Source organism: Urocampus carinirostris, chromosome 1 (assembly GCF_059441175.1).
Source record: "Urocampus carinirostris isolate Australia breed hairy pipefish chromosome 1, RoL_Ucar_1.0, whole genome shotgun sequence".
Classification (NCBI taxonomy): Eukaryota; Metazoa; Chordata; class Actinopteri; order Syngnathiformes; family Syngnathidae; genus Urocampus; species Urocampus carinirostris.
Genome location: NC_142349.1, coordinates 33378297 through 33395971, shown reverse-complemented (window position 1 = coordinate 33395971; position 17675 = coordinate 33378297). Strand labels below are relative to the sequence as shown.

The 17675-nt window shown below is 39.6% G+C and overlaps 1 protein-coding gene across 2 annotated transcripts in view; it reads right to left on the bottom strand.

Moving 5' to 3' along the window:
- Nucleotides 1–6016: 6016 nt before the first annotated feature.
- LOC148374393 (semaphorin-6B-like) overlaps nucleotides 6017–17675 on the bottom strand; it is a 65735-nt gene continuing 54076 nt past the window's right edge. For both annotated transcript variants that reach the window (XM_088335885.1, XM_088335894.1), the window contains one exon: nucleotides 6017–13339. In XM_088335885.1, coding sequence (XP_088192011.1) covers nucleotides 12354–13339 — 986 coding nt within the window. In that variant the 3' untranslated portion in view covers nucleotides 6017–12353. The remainder of the gene's footprint in view (nucleotides 13340–17675) is intronic.

The following is a 17675-nucleotide window of genomic DNA, read 5'->3' as shown; positions in this document are numbered from 1 at the left end:
CATTGCGTCACAAATGAGAAAAGGGAATGAGGGGGTGGTCTGAGTAACTCGTAGGGGACAGATGTGTGTGTCTTCACTGACCTAGTTACAGCACTAGAACCCCGGCCTATCACACCTCTTCCCCAGTTTCCATTTAACATCCCTGCCTGACGTGTGAAGGGCACTTTCAAATAGTATGGACAGCCGGCAATGGACATTAGGCACAAGCAGACAGAGGGGGGCTATCTGGGACGGGAAGGCGGATGCAAGACAATTAAGGTTGACTGAGACAAGCAGACAAATATATCTACAATGATATACAAGATCGGCACGAAGATGGAAAAAGTTTTTGCAAAAACAGGAAGAGCCTCCAGGGGCTTTCAGCAAATTAATAACAACAGGCTGCACAATAATATGAACCCCCCACACCCCACACACATCCTGTGCAATATTATTATTATTTTTTCAATCACAGCCATGAGGCGCAAAGCAGCTTTTAATAAAATCTGAAATGCTATAACAGCACATTTACAAAACGTGACTACTAATAAACATGATCTAATCTCATATTTCCTGTGCTTTTTTGGGCTAAGCTTAAATTCCATGGACATCACAATGTCAGTGGGGTGAAGTAAGATTGAATTAACGACAGACTTGACCTAACCGTATGTTGTACCTCCTGTCTTGTCATTGTTTGACTTTTTGACCTATGCGTCTTCAAGTTCAAGAAGGACCTGAGGGGAAAGGCCATTTATTATTAAGTTTCCTGACCTTCAGGCCATAGCACTTTGCAGTTTGTTATTGTAACTATATTACGGGACAAGTTGAAATGGGGCTTAGCAGGTAAAAAAAAAATTGTAATAGAGTACAGTGGGACCTCGCTACTTCGCGGTTCGACGTTCGCAGGTTCAGAGCTTCGCGGGTCTAAAAAAAACAAAAACAAAAACAAAAAAAAAACAAACAAACAAACAAAAAAAAAATATATATATATACATTTTTTTTAAGCATTTTTGAAGGGGCGTCGCTACTTTGTGGTTCCACATTCGCGGGTTCAGAACTTTGCAGGTCTAAAAAATAGTAATAATAAAATAAAATGATTTATTTAAAAAAAAAAAAAAAAACATTTTTCGTGGGTGGTTTTGGTCCCCATTAACCGCGATAACCGAGGGGATTACTGTATGACTTTCTATGAGCATTGGTTTCCGTTTTTTCCCCTCATTAGGTTTTGACAATTTTAGAGCAATGCTTTTGCTTTTACATGACTGCTTGATAAAGTCCAAAAAGCACAGAATTCGCAACATCTTTGCTCAATAGGGAAATTAGTTTATTAGAAAATACTTTGAGTACTGTAGTGTCACTCCATTTTTATTAAAACATGCTACCAATGCTAACATGATCTTGTTGAAATGCCGACTTTAGCACAGCTCATTCTTCTATTTATTTGACGCTGGTTTATGAATTCCCTGTGACTTTGAGAATCAAATTTTTTTGTACAATCAAGGTGTGGTTTTGGATTTGAGATTTTTGGTACAGGAATTTGAATTAATAATTTCAGGCTAAATTTGTATTTTGCTAGCAGTTTTGACACGACAAACTTTTCCTTTAAAGGAACCGATTTTTGCATATCTTTCGGCATTGTCATCTTTTTTTGTCTCATGTGTTCTGAGCTATTCCATTTTGCCTGCCAAATATTTCTCTAGTCTCCAAATTCCCACTCCCCAATTCGTTTTGACCTTTTTTTGCTTGTTAATCAATCTTTTCCTTCCTTTGCAACAATAATAACAATATTTTAATACTAAAGAAGACATGGCATGAACATGTGACTATTTTATTCTCACGTGTCATTTCATTTTTCAAATTACATCGCTCATGAATCCAGCTAACTCATTTCATTTCATTTTGCTTTTGCAACGTCAACAGCAATGTTTGTTCCCTATATTTGGTTTCTAAAAGTACAAACAACATACTGAAAATAAAGGAAGAATGGGTATTTGAAGGAGAAACAAAGTATAAATGTTAAAAAAGTTAATATTTCAAATGGAGGAGGAGGATGTAGAAAAACATTTTGTGTCCTGTCCATTAAATTAATTCAATATGTCCGCAAACATCCATCCATTATCTGCACTGCTTATCATCAGAAGGGTTGCGCGGGTGCTGGAGCCCATCCCAGCCATCTTCGGGCAGTGGGCAGGGGACACCCTGAACTGGTTGCCAGCCAGTCGCAGGGCACACAGGGACAGACAATTTGCTCGCTCCTTCACACCTAGGGACAATTTGGCCCGTCCAATAAACCTAAAATTGCATGTTTTTGGAATGTGGGAGAAAACCTGCGGCCCGGAGGAAACCTATGCAAGCACGGGGAGAACATGCAAACTCCACACAGGAAGGTTTGATCCCATGATCTCAGAACTGTGCCGCTGCTGTTCGCGTATAGTGAGGGTTATATTATTAAGATTATAGTCAGAACAAACACAAAATGAATCGATGGAAAATACCTTATTAGTACATAAAAATACTAGTAATATTTATCATGATGTCAATAATAACTAAATGCACTAGATCATGCAGTTACTTGAATTTTACACTTTCTAATTCCCCAAAGATTTTGAGAGAGAGAGAGAGAGAGAGAGAGAGAGAGACGAAGAGAAATAGAGAGAAAGACAGGGAGAGATTTTATTGACCCATAGCATGTAACAAACATACAATTTAATTTCAACCAGTAGTCAATCCGGTTAAAAATTATTCAGATGCATATTTTCCCACACAGCAACAATGAGGCGTTCTAAAGAACCACACTCTTCAGAAGCCCATGTCCACACCCTGGCTGTAACAACGGACTTTGACCTATCTCTCAATCTTTGCCTCTCTCTGTTATGTATGTTATTTGCCGGCCAACTACCAGGCTCTCTAAAGCCAACCTGTCAATGAAGCATTTGAAGCAAATATTGTTTGGCATACAGATAGCCTATCGCACATAACCCTTCTGTGCAAATGCACATTTTCCAATCGCAGAAGGAAACACGGTTGAGTAGTTTAATGCAAAATCAAGAACCCAACCCTTGTATCTTATTGGAATACACGAAATGTGTAACAAACAACATTATACTGCAGAAAATCTGTTTTAATTTGAAAGATGCGAGTGCATTGAATTTAATAAAATAAAATAAAAATCACCTTTAACTGTATTGGATCCGAGCTTATGAAACTGCGCAAGAACATAAACTAGATCATTATCCCCCCAAATCAAATTGAGAATTTAACATTCTTGAATTTACCTGCGGCCCTCATGAGGCTAGTAACAAAAAAAGTAACGAATCGTAATTTATTGAAGAGATGTACACCCCCAAAAGTATTTTACACGATGCTTCGCATAGCACTATGATATTGTAGTTTGCACTTATAAGCCAACGAATGCTTTCTACATTATCAACCTTCTCAGAAGTATAAGGACATAAAATAACTTTGGTAGAAGATCAAATGACACATTTTGGAGTTGTAGGTGCAATACAATTAATCCATCTATTGTGGTTGGGTCAGGGTCGGGCACGTTACTTTCAAAAAGTAAATCGTTATATTTACTCACTACTTCTTCCAAAGAGTATCCTAGATAGTAACTGAATGACTCTATGGCAAAAGTAACAAGTTACCAGGGTAAGTAACTATTTATGTTACTTTAAAAAAAAGTTGTTGTATGTCAAAGAATTTGAAACAGTAACGGCAAAAAAAAATAATGAGGTAGATTACCCCGTAACTGAAAAAAAAAAGCGCTGTTATGTAATAGTGTTACTTATCACGGCGTTAATCCCAACACTGGGTAAGGTTTACTCTTGATTGATCAAATGGCCTAACTTAAATTGGGTTTTCACTTCTAGATGTTCTCTTCCAGCAGCAGTCTATTCTCTTGAAAGAAAGCAGACTTACTAAATTATTTACTAGTTAGAAAGGGATAAGACAATAGAAAAAAACAGCAACCAGGAGACAGTGGAATACAGCTTAACTATTTACTTTATGCCAAAAAGATCTGTGGAGCTTTTTTCCTGCTTGATGAGGAAGAAAGAATGAGTTATTTAAAATAGTTTATACTCATACATTGTCTTGGAACACCCATCCACCAGGGAGATGATTTGGCCCAGCCAATGCACCACTCATGGGTTTAACTGGTTTCGACTGAATACTGTGTGCTTGAGTTCTTATAGATAAGAAGCGAGGACAGGTCACAGCAACATAGAAGGCAAGCACAAGTCTCCTATCTAATAACTAATAGGCATAATCTAACATGTAAAAGTAGAAGTCAAAACATAGTGTTTTGTGTTTAGTATAGGCAATATCCATCTGTTTTTAACCTATCTTTGAGGGCAATCATTTTGAGACTTTGAAGATGATGCCACAGTTTTGTAGGCCAATGCTTATGACCATGTGGTTGTGCTTTATTCTAGCTATCGCTGCCTATCAAAGTTGCTGTTTTCCGAGAGGTGAATTATCCTTTGAAACTTTGGACCTGCTTTGAAAGAGGTGAAGTTCAACCTTTTAATTTGAATTTTCCCATGTTTATGGTATTTTTGGGCTTCCTCGCCTTCTTATTCATATTTTGTTCAAGTCAGATAGTTCTTATTGCACTAAAGACAGTTATCACCGTTGCAAAGAAGAAGGCTTTCCACTTTTCTGGAATGCAGCATAAGTACTTTTCTGAGTCTCATTTTCCATTACAAGGTCGTACCCATTGTACTGTGGCTTGACGTCTTCATCATGAACCGTTGACATACTCCCTCTTGTGGTCAAATTTGTGATCTGCACAACATAGAATTAGCTTATTTTCCATATACAGTAAACAACACAAAAAATAATACATTTAAAACTTTAGGTTTCACATATAAAGCCTACACAATTCGAAATGATCAGAAACACATGTAAAATAGGGGTGGCGGGGGATCATTTTTTGTAAGGGTGTAATGTAATTCCTGATGTGTCAAATTACAATATGAACATGTGGTTATGAATGCATATTATGTTTATTATTATATTATTATTTATTATTATAATATTATATTAACTCATTGTTGTCTAGGCAAGAGAACATTTTTAAAAATATGTTCCTGGCTATTTTTAGGGTTCTAAACCAGTTTTAATTTGGTTCTGAAACAGATAACTGATACTGGGTCTTATTTCAAGGAGGTAAATACTGTATACTATTGTAACTGCAATACTGTATATCTTATACAAATATTGACTGCCATCTTATGGTCGTTTCATAGCTAAGATATAGAAATGATAAGTAAGCAATAAAGGAACTCACGACGTGCATTTGTTTTAGAAAAAAAGAAAATAGGTGTTTTTTTTTTTCAGGAACAGTAATGTGCATTAAAAGTTGTTGGTTACTTTATATTGGCGTGAGTTACCACACAATAATTGTGCTTCTCCAACCATAGGTGGAAAAAAACCTCCTCATTTTTTATCCGAATGAATTGCAAACCAGGTTGCAGTTGGTGCACATTCAGTGGTTTTGTTGCCCCTAACACGGTCCCTTAATATAATTCTGACCTTTTTACGTCATAACATTGGAGGTGGTGGTATGTGACCAATGTGATATGGCCTTTATTTATCTTGCTTAACAAATGCACATTTTAAATTGTCATAGTTTTACTCCAAACCTAACTAAACATGTATGCAATTGAAAACCTTTCCCTCTTGGGCTTGTGGGTTTACCTTCTCTGCAGTTAAACACACCTTATAAGAAAATGTTTTGCTCTCTTTCCTCTTTCATTTGTGCAATCAATGCAAAATCCCCCAATCCTGCTCCAAGGGAGAGCCTCTTTCTTGCAGAAAGGCTTAGTCAGCATGTAGCCCCCTCTTGTGGAAATAAAGGAAACTACAGACCTTCCAAAATAAGATGCACAGTTGCCTTTTACTGAAGTGTGTCATTTGGATAGAATAAACATAATTACTACTCTTATAGCATTCGATTTTAAATCACATGATTTAAAAAACAAATACCCTTGTTTCCATTCACAGTGCACTTTCAGCAAAGAAGGCAAAATGATAGCAGTAAATGAAATATTTGCATTTAATAACAATTTTCCAAAGATTGCCGTTTTGTTTTTCTGTCATTGCTAAAGTATTTTAACAGCTGCAAAAACTCATGAAGCAGCCAAATAGCTCAGTTGTAATTGAGATCAGGCCTGCATATCTATTCCAACAACTGGAAAGGGCTGAAGTCAGCACTAGCCAAAGTCACATATATACTTTATATACATCTTATTCACAGCATTGGCATGGAAGGAAAAGAAAAAAAACAAAACAAACCCTCAAAATTCAGTTCCTCTTTGTTTTGGGAAGAAACCCTCTGCCCCCCAAACTAAACAGTGTCTCTATCCAAAGGTTATTATTTACAAATGTTACAGTTCTGGGAATGTATCCAAAACAAAGAATTTAGATAAATAAAACGTCATTGTGCTTATTCACTACTGCAACATAATGCCAACTAAACATTTTCTCCTGTGGATTGGATGCAGTTACATATTTTCTAAATCCTTTCTTATGGCAGTTAATCGTCAAACAGAAAAACGGTGCTGTCTGCCCCAGCCTTTCAGTACATTTACATTCTATTGAGTGTTTTTGTCGTGTTTATAGCATGGGTATAAACATAAATCGCGTTGACAAAATGCCCGCATCCATATTTACAGTAAAATACAGTTATTGTCCGAGTAATGACCATCATTGCTCGCATCTTAGAAGACACACCTATACAGTATAAGAACACAAATATCAGAAAAAAAACATTCAACATGTAAGGTCAAAGGCATATATCTTAAGTAGCATACTGTGGTTCGTACAATTTTAGCCGGCAGTAGCTGCACTGCTGACTAAAATGGTCATCATGGCACTTGAACACAAGTTTCTTATCTTGCATTTGTAAACAGGCCTCGGTAAAACACTCTCAAGACGAGGTTTTTGGCACTCGGATGAAACCAAAAGACACTGGTCAAATAGGTGATTAAAAAACTGCTCACAATCCTATAGTCGTACGGTTTTTAGCACTGTTCGAAAAAGGATAGTTAAAATAAAGGTAAAATCAAATGCGGTCTTCACAGATATCACTGAATGATTACATTGTGAAATTGCTTCAAAAAATGACGTCATCCCAGATCATCCATATCCTTGACATCAAAATGGAAAAATGTCATCACTGGTTCATCCCTTTCGGGTAAATTTCCTCCAGACGACCTAAAATGGGGCTGAGTTATTGTTTATGTCTGGGCTTGTTCCTGGTGAGATGACAGAAGATTTCCTTAGGAATTTCTTAATCATGATTACGCAAGCTCCTGAACAGTCATCAAGGAGACATGGACACAATGATGCTGTATTTGTATATGGTGTTGCAGAAGTACTGGATTTGAAACAAGCTTTAGAAATGGTAAGATGGGGCATCACTTTTAAAATCCTCTCTTAAAGGTTTTCTTACTACCCGTTGTCTGTCCCATTTGCACATCATGAATTTAATTCACAGTCAATTATTTGTGACGGATGCACAATGATCCAGGGATGATCATTTTATTTATTATTTTTTTTCTCTGCAATGTATTTTGTCCACAGCCTCTTAAAGGGACACTGTGTAATATTTGACCACCGTATTGTGTAGTCAAGCGCTACCAAAAACGAAAGCTACTAGCACAATGAAGAAAACCAATCATGCTGACTCAAATTAAACAAACCACACCATTTTTATTCTCATTTTTTGCCCATGCTTTCACAAGTTCCTTTGTTTTTTTCGGGGTATCGTTAGCAGTAAGATGGCGAACAATCATGTCAGCTCCCTCTAAGTAAGCCTTATGTCATGTAAAATAAAAACACATTTCTTCATCAGTATTTCATAAAATGCTTGTTTGTATAATAGTTCATGTATTTTGCCCTTTATTCAAATTAATATTGCCTTTTTTGATATAAATGACTTTTGACACTCGGAGGTGCTAAATAATACACAATGTCCCTTTAAATGGGGAGTAAATTCAATTTTTTCTCCGTGATATGTTTTCTGCAAACCCACTAGTCTAACCAACAACAAAGCAGCAAAATATAATCATATTTGTTTATGTTAGGCGAAGACAAGATATTTTATAAAATTGATCTTTTGGTCTTGTGTTGCAATCTTTAGTTGACTGCATGTATCAAAATGGCCGTCGCGTGAAATGAATAACAGGTGTATTCTCCTGCTTGGTGTGAATTCTTCAAAATTAATTTAAATAGAATTCCGTGTTGGGACTAACGGGGCTGCATATAAGACAATGAAAGAAACTAAACTTTAGGGTTGACTTCCCAATGTAAATAAATAAATGAAAGGCTGTGGCGAGGACTGGGGTGTGTGCGCCCATGGGGCTGCAGCAGCTCAGGAGGTAGAGCTTGGGATCAAGGGATCCCAGTTCGAATCCCGGCTCGTCCGTGTTACATGTCGAAGTGTCCTTGGGTAAGACACTGAACCCCTAATACCCCCAATAAGCAGGTTAGCGCCTTACATGGCTGCAAGGCCGCTATTGGGAAATGTGGAGCACATTGTAAAGCGCTTTGGGAAGTCATTGACTTGAAAAGCGCTATATAAATGCAGATCATTTCATTTCATTTCATCCATCAGAAACTTTTAGACTGAAGGGGCTTACATGTGGCTGTATTGCAGCTTTGGCGTACTTATCAAACAGGCAAGCGAGTATTTTTTATCTTAAATAACATTCATTGCAACAAAGACATGACTTTCCCTCATTCACACTATAAGTAAACCTTACTATGTACAGGTAGGCTCGCATTTAAACCACATTTGCAGTATGCACTTCGTCGGCTTTAACAAAGCATTCTTACGGTTTTCATTCCAGCTTTTGCTTATCTTGCCTCCATCTTTTTGTACAGCATCCATCTCACTGCTGTGCTGATATTAGTGCTGACTTTTTCATGGCACTGGACACTTTGATGGTTTAGAATTTACGGCCCCATTTGCGTGCTAGGGGCATTTCCATTACCCCTTTTGGCATTGGAGTTTCCATCATGGCCTGTGTAACTGTCACTTTGCTCTGCATCACATCTGCAAGACCTTGACCCTCTATGGTCTCTCCAGGGTAATTTTACCTATTAGACCTGGATTGTGTTCACTAACGTGGCGTAGATGAATATGCAATGTGTGAAAAAAATGCAAGGCGTTTCCAATGGTCATGAATTACACTTTTGTCCTAGTCTGTTGCTTATTTTGTTGCAAACCCTTCCAGACATTCTTTTGGAATTATTGGTCATTACGTAGTACATGGAGCAGAGGGGATGAAAGGAGATGCCAGCAACATCATTACACAGAGCATGCGGCTGTTAGGAATAGTGCTGACGTTTCAGTCCTGCTCTCCTCTCTCCAGAGTTATGATCCTGCATCGCTATGTGACCGGGCAAACTAGTGGCGGCATTAAACACACTAGCCAGGTTTCTCTATACTAAATATTGAAAAACCACAGTCATGTCTTCAATCTATAAATTAAGCCAAAGAGGAAGTGGATTCAGCTGCATCTTCCTGTTTATAGTCAAAGTCAACTTCAATTTTTGTTTTCTGATGAGTCACCCAAAGCCAGTGTATTCAGGCAACATGTACGCTACAAAAAGGCTAGTTGGCACTCACACTGACTGGTGGGGAACAACGCTGAGGTCTTGATAGATACAGACATATTACTTGATCAACAACCTAACTCAACTGCATTTGACAGGAGTTCAGAGCATACGGAGATAAATTGTCCCGGAAAGTTAAGGCTGAAACATATTTTGGACAAGAATTGGGACCGCTGAAAAATTCTACAGGAAGCGCAAATGTAGAGTTCTTGTCTGGGCTGCCATGTCAATTATCTCAGCCCAAGTGTTTTAGTGAATATATAATGTGCACAAATCAAAATTTTCAGAAAGAATCTGAGTGCTGGGTTCTTCGTGTGTAGAATTGTTTTATTATATTGAACTATTTTGTCATTTTAATGATTAAAGCCGACACAACAGTGTTTTAACAGTGTTTTGCAAGATTCAAAAGATTCATAAGAGGTTATCATCGAGCAAACTATGTGGTATCTCACTATACAAATTGGTTTACTGCAGAAAATTAAAAAAGCACCCAGGATTCTACTATTGGCCAGCTTATGACAAATAATCATTTAAACGGAATGAAACCAAATTAAGTTAAAATAAATACATAAATAAATTGACATATGATACTGTTTCTTCAACAACTCTAGTTCAATAAATCTTATAGTCTTTGGTGGGGCTTTTTTAAATGACTTTAGACAATACATGGGAGGGCCAAATTGAAAAAAATAAAAATAAAGTGACAAATAGTGTATGGTAGGCACCCAGTAAACGGCGGTTGTTAAAATGAATGACAAATTACTTATTTCTTATTATTGGTATAAACTTTTTACAGCATTTAAAACAGTATTACAAGTACAACTTTAACGCTGTGACTGTTTTGAGGGTTAGATCAGTGCATTTGATTGTCAATTAATGTTCCAAAGTTGAAAGGTGCATATCCCAGTGTCTTGGACAATTCAGAATAGAAGCATCGAGTAAAAAATGCACATTAATTATTGCATTCACACATTAATTACTGAAGAAAAATCTTGCAAACCAAAATGGCTTTACCATCTTTTGAGTTTGATTTATTTGTTATGGGGACTTCAGGCTGGGTAACTTGGTCCATGGGCTGGTAATTTAATAGGACTGCAGTGTTGTCTAAATAAGAACTTTATTTAAATGGCAAATTTGTATTTTGCGTCTAAAAGATTCAATTTAATTTGGGTTTTACTTGATAATGTGAGTGTAAATGATAATAGATGTAGATGAGTCTCAGCTGTACTTAACGGTTTTTAACAAATAGGATGTTGCAATAATTTTGAGTCCAGATAATATGACACAGTTAAGGAATGTTATTTTGCAGTGTGTTCTCATTTTGAAGATCTCTCCAATTGCAACATACCCAATTGTATTTGAACATGGACTCTGTTATCAAGCACAAAATTCATGGCTCACTGATTAGTGCACTGCATCACTGTTCATACGCCAACCAATATCCAAAATGCTGACGTTTTTTGGAGGAGAGTAAAATGCAGAATTAAAATGAGCTTCCTAGGACTTTAGTCCACTTAGTTTAACTGTGAGGAAATCAGCCTGCCAGTATTGCTAGTTGGCTTCCATTCCCTCCCTTCCTCCCTACCTCCCCCCTTCCTTTCTGTCTCATGCCCTCTGTCTGCAGACTTGGAGAGCATTTGGCAGGCGAGGCTTCTGCAATGCAGACCCAGCAACAACCTCCGTTCGTCCAACCAATTAGTGTGAGCCAGCAGAAGATTGGCAGACGTGGCAGCCATTCGTAATGAGAGCGTCTCCATTGGGGACAGGGGGTTGCCTGAAACAGAGGGCTTGAATGACAATGAACAAAACGAGGATGGGGGATTGAATGAGGCTCAAGACAAGTTTTTGGAAAGGCGCCCGCTTGGGTGGTTCTAATACATAGGGACGATTTCTAAAATGAATATCTCGATGAGCAAAGGCTTGGATATGGAGTGAAACTATGAGGAAACACATCTCGTGAAGTTTCAGATGGGTCGAACATTTTTAAGCAATGCCCGAGGCCGATATGGCCCGGTAATATAAACAATCAGAGCTGTACCTTTAAAATGACTAATTTTAAAGAAAAAAATGCGTTTAAACTTTGGGTTCCAAAGACTCACATAGGGTGTGAAACAAAGAACAAAAAAATGCATGTCACATTCGTGTGGTAAGCTGTATTTTATTGTTATTATTATTTGGGCCGAGCAAAATATTCAAGTGAAAAGTATGGTGACTGCGAATGCAGCGAGTAAAGCAACAAAGGTCTAGCTCATCAGGAGAGGACCAAGATCTCCGCTAAGGCAAATGATTTTACCACACAAATGTGAGTAGCACGAGTTTTCAATGTTTTGCACCCTATTCGAGTCTTTTGAACCCAAATTTCAAATGCACTTTTCAAAAGAAATATTTTTAAAAGCACAGCTGTGATGGTTGATATGACTGGGTCAAATTGGCTTTGGGCACCTTTTAAATAAGTCCAATCCATCTGAAACGTCACAAGATGTGTTTTCTTATGGTTCCAAACCATATTGCCTTGTCTGTTGAATATTAATTTTGAAAAATCTCCCTGTATACAGTATAAGGACCGCCCTAGTAAACTGCAGAATCAAAATGGCTTTGAGGGACCTGTTAAACATATGTGATCTATGTGAAACGTCACAGAAGTTTTCTCTTGTGGTTTCACACCAGAATCAAGCCTTCACTGATGAAAATTAAAAAAATAAGGACCACCCTTGAAGGCTCACATTGGCCCTTCATTTCCTCAGCAGTCAGTGGCCAGCCTGAGTCCTGTCATTGCAGTTCTTTTTGCTCATCAAGTGGCTGAGGTCCATAAACTCACTAAGCTCCCCTCGCTCCAAAGCCCCCCTCAGGAGAGCTCTGGTAAGAGCCGGGGTGTGCTGCTGGGACATGTATGTCTGTCCGCTGGGGGAGGCCATGGAGGGAGGGGGTAAGGGGACGGGCACCATGGCATGACTGCTGAGCAAGTAGCCTTCCGGGGCCGGCCAGCGCAAAGGCAAGGGTTCGCCACACTCTGCCTGGGCGCTGGGCGCCGAGACCACCCTCCGACGCTCAGGCGAGTCTTGTGGAGTCATGGGGTACACGTATTCCCCCGCAGATTTCCTCAAGGGAGCTTTGGGTGTCCCCTTTCCACCTTTCTCCTGCCTGCTCAAGCAGACGTAGTGCTGCCGCGGGGTGTCGCTCCCCCTGCCCTCGCCCCCATGCCGGCTGCTTCCTCCTTGCTGGAACAGTCTGGAAGTCAGATAAACTGAGGGGGGGATCCTACAGGGGGAGCCCAGACCAACAGAGCCTCCTCCCAAGTAGGTCTGGCTGGTGTCCCACCCTCCGGAGTTAGAGTCAGACAGACGCAGGCCTCTTCGTTTCTGCTGGGGCGTGTGCTCCGGGGTGGGGAGGAACCCAGGGTCCAGCTCACCGGATTTGACCCAGCCGTTTGGCATCACAAAGAGGGTCTCCCCGCCCTGTGTGCAGGTGCGCTCGATGCCTCCCTGTCTGGTCACGCTGAGTACAGAGCCCCCCATTCCACCAGCGTTGCTTAATAGGCCTCTTTCACGTCGTTGGATGGAGGACGGAACGGTGTTGCCATGGCGCCGGTTAGCGGGCTTGTGGGCCATAATCCAGCAGACGGCTAGGCCAGAAAGCGCCGCCCCGATGGTGAACGCCGACACTGCGGAAGCCACCAGCAGATTGAGGGAGACCAGACTCTCTGGCTCAATCAGAAGACTCTGCTGCAGGATACCTAAAGGAGGAGAAACAATTATTTGGAGTAAGGTTGTATTCTGTAATAATGTGAGCGATTTTTTGAAATAAAACAACCAATTTTTTAATGCCTAATGACAACAAAGAGTATGCGGTTGTTTCAAACCAAACAACTTCATGACTTGGAAGTTTTTGAGGGTACACTTAGCAGCAAGATGGACAACTTTGTCAGCTCCCTCTAGGTGAGCCTCATGTTATGTAAAATAAGTGCAACATTTCTGGACATATGAGTATTTAAAAAAATGTGCATTCATGTATGTTTGCTTACAATTCTAATCGTTTTTTTTTTTACAACTAGAAGGCTAAATAATAAAGTGTCCCTTTAACCTTACTCTTTAACCCAAATTAGGTTACTTTAAAGCCAACTGATTTGTGAGTGTTATTCTCAATGCAGGTTCCAAATATAAAGAAAAACAATTTATATTATGCAACAGCTTTTCTCCACTGTGGCCTTGAGACTCTGCTGGTTCAAAATGTTTGGGAGACGCCTGCATTTACCATCAAGAAATCAGACCTACCACCACAAACAGACTTCTCTCCACTCTTCATTCTTTCCACTGAACAGTTCTTTCAGAGATTTTCTCCATACAACACACCAATGACCCAGTGTTTGCTCGAAGCCAGCTCTAATCACTTCCATCTGCACCCACTGCAGCTTGTCTCAAGTGCGAGTCACTGTGCTATCGGTTTCACAAAGTAGGGAAAATGCTGCAGCCCATATATCAGATTGAGATAACATGTATGTGCTGAAAGCACCGACGAGGCTCCTTTAAGTTTTGACCTAATCAGTTCAGAGTTACACGAACAAAGTAATGTTCATAGGACGCAATTACTTTGAGTACTGTAAAGCATTATTTATAAAAAAATGACACTCAAATGTCTACGACATGGTGCAAAGATCTGCTACTAACTAAAAAGAAGTCCACACATTTCAACGCCATCTAATCAGCTGCTGTTCCCCCTTGCTCCTGATGGATTATTGAACCCTTAGTCTGCCAGCATTACACCAATAATCCAATGTTAAAGTGGAGTTGGGTCTACGAAGTACAACTTAATACAGTTACGGTGGCACTCTCTCAAGCCCAGAGCACAGGAATTTCTCCGGACTGATATTCTCCCTACCATATGTCACGGTCCATGGATCCCTTAACCGCCAGTGTTGTAGGAAGTGGTGCGTCTAGGGCATGTACAGCCTGACAGCATTCATCCCTCTCCAGGGTGTTTTTTTGCGGTAGGGGTTTGCGGACATGAGGACCGTGTATCGTCCGTCGTGAAGAGGGATCTGAGTCAAAAGGCATAGCTCTCGATTTGCCAGTCAATTTACATTCCTACCCTCTCCTATGGTCATGAATTGTGGGTCATGACCAAAAGAAAAGGATCCCGGATACAAATGGCTGAAATTAGATTCCTTGTTGCTCCTCCGCATCGAGAGGAGCCAGGTGAGGTGGCTCGAGCATCTGATAAGGATGCCTCCTGGACGCCTCCCTCGGGAGGTGTACCGGGCATGTCCCACCGACAGGAGGCCCTAGGGACAACACAGGACATGCTGGAGAGACTATGTCTCTAGGCTGGCCTGGAAATGCCTCGGGATCCCGTCAGATGATCTGGATGAAGTGGTTGGGGAAAGGGAAGTCTAGGATTCTCTGCTGAGGCTGATGCCCTGCGACCTGACCCTGAATAAGCGGGAGAAAAGCGATGGATGGATGGGTTTGTCCCCCTGCATGAAACTGATAGTACTCGTTTCCATGGTCACCCATAGGAGGAGGAGCATCCTTATCTAACTACAGTAATTATAATTTCGTTGTCACAATATGTTAACCCATTTTGTAACAATGTCAATAAAGGTATATTCTATTCTATTCTATAAAATTACTACTACAAAAATACTACACAATTCTTATTACAAAAATTGTACCACAGAAATACCACAATAATCGTAAACAATTCCACAAAAATACCTGCATGTTAGTTGCATTTACAACTATAAAATAAAATACAAAAATCGGTCATCTTATATGCACAAGTTTGGTTGTGAGTTACCATCAGTGGTAGGCAGTGTGTGGGGAGGGGGCATGGCTTTTACAGGAACAACAGACTAACGGCATATCAAATGTGTGGACAGAATTTATGGTAAAATTACGCGAAATTTCCGTCTTTTTATTTGTGAAATTATTTATGCACTACACGATGCCGGAAAAAAAAAATATATATCTTGGGCAGTACTCAACAATGGAGGAAATCTGCAAATGGTTTGAAGCCCATAAACAAAATGGATATGGAGTGTCTCTGCTAAGTGTTTGTTTTTAAACTCTGAAGATCAAGGTTTCACTGCTTCCACAGGTTCTTGCACACATTTTCTTCTATCTCTTTTATCATGTGTCAGTAATTTTGTTGGCCGGTTTCAATGGGAGTATATATGGTAATTCGTGATTTTTTTTTTTTAGAGAAACGCACTACTTTTGGCTGTCAGTAATCCGGGGGTTACAGAATTACTTTTTAGCTAGTTACTAGTAAAGGTAACTAATGACTTTTTTTTTCAGTAACGCACCCGACACTGATGATAATGCACATTCCTTTCTCTTGCTGCTGATACAGTGACAAATAAGTCCCTTAACTGTACAGGCAATCTCCTATTCTAAATTCAAATCCCTGGTTTGCATTCTATCCTGTTGTGCCTCTAGGCGCAGTCTTGTGCTGGCAGCTACATCTCTTTCACTTCCCCCCTAATTAAACTGTCACGGTGGGACACTTGTGACCCAAAAGCAAATCATACTGAAGAAAAAAAAACAAAGTATAACAAAGACATCATAAAAATCAACTGGTGTCTTGAGAGAACAGAACCAAAAGTTGTAATATATACCACACTGCATAAAATGGTGCGTGTAATGATTTCATTACCAAACTAATACACGCCATGAATGATTTCATGATTTATAATACAATGGCGCAACAAGCAGCGGGAAGATGCAATAACTGATTGAACCACCAGGAGGAGACTTCCATTTACCGGTTCCAGTTAAATGTGCCCATTGACATCAATCATACAAAGACCCCGCCTTGAGCATGTTGTCCCTGTTGCTGGGATACGTCATTGATTTGCCTAATGCAGATCTGCATACAGTAAATTAATGCATCTCAATGGACTGTGGATTGTGAGGCGCCTTGTTACACAAAAGGATGCTGCATCAAATTCACATTTGTCACTGGCACATTTTAATCTTATAAATGGGTGAGCAACTGACCAAATGATGCATTTCCTTTCTTAGTGGTCACAAAAAGAGTTAAATACACCATAGAATGTATATATATATATATATATATATATATATATATATATATATATATATATATATATAGACACACAGTGCATCCGGAAAGTATTCACAGCGCTTCACTTTTTCCACATTTTGTTATGTTACAGCCTCATTCCAAATTGTATTAATTTAATCTCTTATCTCAAAATTCTACACAAAATACTCCATTATGACAATGTGAAAACGTTTTTTTTTTACTTTTTTTGAATTTATTAAAAATAGAAAACTAAGAAATCACATTTACATAATCATTCACAGCCTTTGCCTAATACTTTGTTGATCCACCTTTGGCAGCAAATACAGCCTCAAGTCTTTTTTAATATGATCCCACAAGTTTAGCACACCTATCTTAAGGCAGTTTTGCCCATTCTTCTTCGCAATAAGTCTCAAGCTCAATCAGGTTGGATGGGAGACGTTTGTGCACAGCCATTTTAGGATCTCTCCAGAGATTTTCGATCGGATTCAAGTCTGGACTCTGGCTGGGCCGCTTCAGGACATTCACGGAGTGATTCTGAAGCCAATCTTTTGAGATCTTGGCTGTGTGCTTTGGGTCGTTGTCCTGCTGAAAAATGAACCTTCGCCCCAGCCTGAGGTCAAGAGCGCTCTGGAGCAGGTTTTCATCCAGGATATCTCTATATATTGCTGCATTCATTTTTCCTTCTATCCTGACTAGTCTGCCAGTTCCTGCTGCTGAAAAACATCCCCACAGCATGCTGCTGCCACCTCCATGCTTCACTGTAGGGATGGTATTGGCCTGGTGATGAGCGGTGCCTGGTTTCCTCCAAACATGGCGCCTGGCATTCACACCAAAGAGTTCAATCTTTGTCTCATCAGACCAGAGAATTTTGTTTCTCATGGTCTGAGAGTCATTCAGGTGCTTTTTGGCAAATTCCAGATGGGCTTCCATGTTACTTTTACTTAGGCGTGGCTTTCGTCTGTCCACTCTACCATACAGGCCTGATTGGTGGATTGCTGCAGAGATGGTTGTCCTTCTGGAAGGCT